We start from the raw sequence: 5,637 nt of genomic DNA on the forward strand, positions 1-5,637 counted from the left end.
TTAAACTTTACTTATTGTGTCTAACATTGTTAGATGTATATTTATTATGTCACTTTAATTAGTTCATTTCAATTTTCAAATGAAAAAAATCTAAAAGAAACATAAACTATGGACGACTAATGGAAATTCAAACATTTTTTAGGGTTGAAATCTAAATTTCCATTTTCCTCACCAGGGGCGGGAAAACTGGAAATAGGCATGGCAAATAGTGGATCTGAAGCAAATGATACTCAGGTTTTTCACTTATATAACATATATTGTTAGTTTGAAGTTCTTTTTTTCTTTACAAGCATTCATATCAGTAACGAGTCTAATTTGATGCTTGAATTTATATGTATAAGTGAAGCTTGTTTGGTATTATAATAATGCACTTGGAAGACCAGAGAAGAAGAAATTTATTGCTAGAGCCAAAGCGTAAAATTCAAAAATCCTGACCTTCAAACCATGTGTCATTATTTAGTTCACTTGCATAACATAATTTCTCTTTCTTTAACTTTCTTCAGATACCATGGTTCAACTTGGATATCAGCTAGTCTTTCAGGATAAAAATGTTACTTATTTTTATTGGTAAAAAATGGTTTTACTTGATTGTTTAACAGATATATATATATAGATTTTCCATTACAGACTTCCACCTCTATATCAAAACTTCAACCTGCCACCTCCATTTGTGTTGCACACTAATTGCCCTTATTACAGGCTTATCTTGATAATAATGAACATGGCTTTACTAATGTAGCATTGTCAAATACCATACAGGTACAAGCTGTTGTGAAAAAATATGACATATTTTTCATTGCAGAAGAGGTATTTTGCTAAATCTCGATCTCTGGCTCTTCATTTTGCTTGAAATATTTCCTATAACCGTTTCCTCTAACACTCGTGCTCAAGTCCGAGTAATATATGAGAGATGTTTGGATGGTTTGTTCAAAAGTGAGGTTTTGTGCATTGCATTGTAGGTTATTTCTGCATTTGGGAGGCTTGGGACAATGTTTGGATATATGTCAATCGAAGAAGTCATGGTGAGCCCTCAAGTAACAGAAGTCGTTTATTCTCAAAGCAACAAGCTTGGTAAGTTAAAACCTGTATCCAACACTCATGAGTGTTGAGAAAATTGGTAGCTCTTATTCTTGACTTTATTGAGCTCGCCTTGAGGCTCTAAGTACCAACTATTTCTACTCGTCCTTTAGCTTTCAAGTAACTGGTGCACAAAAATTAGGTTTGAGATTCACACTATGAATCTTATGTCACTCATTGATAGAAAACTTAGTACACATTTTACAGCACGGGCCAATACGAACATGTATCATTTTTCATACTAGCAGTGGACTCCTGTAAAATTTATTAGTAGAGGATTTTCTAAAATTTCCACGAATCCTGATCTTTATTCCATCTTATGGTCACATTACAATGTGACAAGAGAATTGGTTTCCCATTCTTAGTGACTTCTTTCCACTACTCAATACTATATGTACTGAGTTTAGTCTTTTTTCATGGTGCTTCATTAGTTGAGCAGAATATTTACTAATGATTTTGTTCCACCTATGAAAATTTTATAATGCTTAATTGTGAAATTTTTGTTGAACTTTTTTCTTTTTCTATTAAGAGTCTGTGTAAAACAGGAAAATTTTTCGGGCTGCAGTCGATTTTCATATTCTTATTCCATGAATAATTTATTTTCATGTTGCATTGGCCAGTGGTTAACATGTTGTTTCCACATTTTTTCTCCTATATTAGTCATTAACTTGCAATAGTTTTCCACAGAAGTTCTAGTCCAGTACTCTATATTAGTCACATCTTCTGTGGATTAAACCTTGAAAGGTTCAACTTTTTATTTCCATATGAAGATCTCTTTGGAGCCATGACGTAGAAGATTCATATTGCTATTCTTTTTAGCATGCTGCTACTACTTAAATTACTTATGTTTCAAGCCTTTGTCAGTAATAATTAGAAAATGCCTATTTAAAATATTCAATTCTTGTGATTCATATTGTCTTTGATGATTATATACCCTAATTTTGATTTTTTTTTCTTTGGTCTTGATCGTTAGTTCTAGTTTGAACCTTGACCACTTGATTAGATATACAACAGCTATTGACATGTGGTCCTTTGGCTGGATAGTTGCTAAACTCTTTCTTGGGCTGTCATTATTCCCAGGTGCTTCAGAATTTGCAAGGTTTTTATGAGTGAGAGGTAGTTTAATCCACAATGTGCTGAAAACTATTACAAGTTAATGAGTAATTTTTCCTCAGAATATTTAGGCACTTTAATTGATGATTCATACATTAATATTTTCTATTTGTTGTGAAAAGTTTCTTGATGGAAATTGGAGTAGCAAGTATATATAATATATGCTTTGCTTCTTCCACTGAGCATTTTAGGGAGAAACAAATTAGGTTTAAGGCTTTTGACATGTGCTTGAATCGATGAAGGGTGGTTTTTGGATGAAACTGGAATCAGAGGTTTCTTAAAGCTTTAAGGTTGTATGGTCATGGCTGGCACCAAATAGAAGGTAAGTGCATAATGAGTTGAACTGATTTACTTATCTTTTCCATGTTCACTATGGTTTGAACAGTTTACTCTTATTTTCATGCAGAGCATGTAGGCACTAAATCTGCAGTTCAAATTTGAAGCCATGCTCAAAAGCTTTTCTCTAAGGCTCATTGCTTTGACTTCATTACAAGATTTCTTTGATTAAGTAAATGTATTATATCTTTTATTACCAAGATTTACTTGATTAAGAAAATGCATTGTATTTTTTATTACCTTGCAATGTGTATAGTCATAGGCAGGTTCAACTAGTCAGTCTATTTCTCATATGTATTATTTATTTTAGTTTTGATTCTAAATTTTTATTTTTACTTTAATATTTACGACAACTTGAGTTCTAACTTTCGGATTTTAATTGTGTTATTAATTTATTATTTTAAATTCTAAAACTAAATTCATTAATTTTTATATTTAGTTTTAAAGTTAAATTTTCATAGAAAATTTAATTTAAATAATATTTTTTATTTATCCTTAAAAAGTATATCTAAAGTTCAAATTTAAAAAATAAAACATAATATAATATTTATCATAAAAATAAATATTATTTGATTAAAATAAGTTTTTTAAATGTTATGTTTTTAGTGGCGTTTTTGCGAGAAGCATCGCTAAAGGTTTGTTCTGTAGCGGCGCTTGTGGGAAAAGCGCCGCTAAAGGTCTTGATCTATAGCGGCATTTGTGAAAAAAGCGCCGCTAAAGGTCTTGATCTATAGCGGCGTTTGTGGAAAAAGCGCCGCTAAAGGTCTTGAGCTATAGCTGCGTTTGTGGTAAAGCGCTGCTAAAAGTCTTGATCTATAGTGGCGTTTGTGTAAAAGCACCGCTAAAGGTCCTGATCTATAGCGGCATTTGTGGGAAAAGCACCGGTAAAGGTCATGATCTATAGCGGCGTTTATTTCCAAAAATGCCGCAAACGTTTGCAGCGTTGACAACAACGGAATTTTTTGCAGCGCTTTCAAAAATGCCGCAAATACTTTTAGCATAAGAAAACGCCGCTAAAACCTGTTTTGGTGTAGTGACAAGATGAAGAGTAGACTCTTTCTAAATGTGATAATCTGCAAGAGTTCTACCATCCTCCAGTTGCTTCCCAGTAAAAATTAACCTCTATTGGTCTTGGGGCATCCCTTCCTTATCCTGGATCTTTTCCTTCACGTTATCAATGGTATCTGAACTTTCAACTTCCAGAGTGATTGTCTTTCCTGTTAAGGTCTTCACAAATATCTGCATCCCACCACGAAGGCGCAACACCAGGTGAAGGTCGACTCCTTTTGGATGTTATAGCCGGCCAATGTCCTCCCATCTTCAAGCTGCTTACTAGCAAAGATTAGCCTTTGCTGGTCCGGGTGAATAGCTTCCTTGTCTTGGATCTTCACCTTCACGTTGTCAGTGGTGTCTGAACTTTCAAACTCCAATGTGATTGTCTTTCCTGTTAGAGTCTTCACAAATACCTGAACTAAGAAGTCGAAGAACCAAATGAAGAGTTGACTCTTTTTGAATATTATAATCAGTAAGAGTCCTTCCATCCTCAAGTTGTTCTCCTGCAAAAATTAATCTTTGCTGGTTTGGGCAAGGGGAGATACCCTCTTTTTCCTGAATTTTGTCTTTCACAATATCAATAGTATTTGAACTCTCAACTTCCAATGTAATTGTTTTTCCAGTAAGGATCTGGACAAATATTTGGATGCCACCTCGAAGACGAAGCACTAGTTAGAGGGTAGATTCCTACTGAATGTTGTTGTTAGTTAGGGTGCGACCATCTTTGAGTTGCTTTCCAGCAAAAATAAGCCTTTGTTGATCTAGTGGGATCCCTTCTCTTGGATCTTGTCTTTCACATTGTCAATGGTGTCTGAAAGTCTCAACCTCGAGGGTAATGGTCTTTCCTGTGAGCAGGGATTTAAATAGCAGTCTGTTACCAAAATAGCGGCCGTTATATAGCGATAGCGGCACCGTCTGAAACCGCTACTACTGGAACCGTTATTATATTTTACAATAAGTTGTGTGAATTTTTTTTAAAATTCACGACCGCGATACCCACAATGATTGCAATAGCATCCGTTATGTTCGTAACCGTGATAAACGCAATACGACCAAAAACGCGGTCGCGACCGCAATTTAAATCCCTGCCTGTGAGAGTTTTGACAAAGATTTGTATGCTACCTATAAGATGAAGCACCAAGTGCAGGGTAGACTCCTTTTGGATGTTATAGTATGCAAGGGTACGACCATCTCCAAGTTGTTTCTCAGCAAAAATAAGCCTTTGTTGGTCTGGAGGGAATTCCTTCCTTTCCTTGGATCTTAGCCTTGACATTATTGTTATCGCATTTATGGGAAAAGAAAATATACGAGAATAGAATGGAGAGAAAATTTCTTGTATTACATCTCTCTAGAGTTAATGTATTTATATATACAAGTCTATATAGCCTAAGTAAGGAAAGAAAAAATAAAAATAAATTAAAACCTTAAAATGAACAATAAGAATTTGTAACACTCCCTCTCAAGCTAGAGCATAGATATTGATCATGTCCACCTTGCTACATAGATAGTCATCCCGATTCCTTTTAAGCGCCTTAGTAAACAGATTAACAAGTTGTTCTCCTACCTTCACATAACCTGTGGAAATTGACTTGTCCAAAATTTTCTCCCGAATGAAGTGATAATCAACCTCGATGTGTTTGGTTCTTTCATGATAAACCGGATTTGAGGCGATATGAAGAGCTTCTTGATTATCACTCAAGAGCTTTGGTGACAAATTCTCCAACCCAATTTCAATTAACATATGTTGTATCTGCATGATTTCACACATGGACTGTGTTGTAGCTCTATATTTCAATTCTACACTAGATCGAGATACAACATTTTACTTCTTACTCATCCATGATATTGAGTTTCCACCAACAAAAGCATAATACTCAATAGTAGATCTACTATCCATCTTAGGTTCGGTCCAGTTAGCATCCACAAAACACTCAATATGAGTATGCCCATGATTGTTGTATAGTATGCCATGCCCAATAGATCCTTTTAAGTAACATAAGATTTGCTCTAGCACTGACCAATGTTTGACTGTTGGTGTAGACATAAACTAGTTAAATT

The 5,637-nt window shown here is 34.6% G+C and overlaps 1 protein-coding gene across 1 annotated transcript; it reads right to left on the reverse strand.

The window, feature by feature from the left end:
- Positions 1 to 3,755: 3,755 nt before the first annotated feature.
- Positions 3,756 to 4,852, reverse strand: LOC121203405 (polyubiquitin 11-like). Its single transcript, XM_041089873.1, has 2 exons — positions 4,580 to 4,852; positions 3,756 to 3,992 (listed from the first exon to the last, which is right to left on the reverse strand). Exons 1-2 carry the CDS (start codon positions 4,850 to 4,852, stop codon positions 3,756 to 3,758), a joined length of 510 nt encoding a protein of 169 aa, XP_040945807.1.
- Positions 4,853 to 5,637: the final 785 nt, after the last annotated feature.

This window comes from Gossypium hirsutum, chromosome D03, assembly GCF_007990345.1.
Source record: "Gossypium hirsutum isolate 1008001.06 chromosome D03, Gossypium_hirsutum_v2.1, whole genome shotgun sequence".
Lineage (NCBI taxonomy): Eukaryota > Viridiplantae > Streptophyta > Magnoliopsida > Malvales > Malvaceae > Gossypium > Gossypium hirsutum.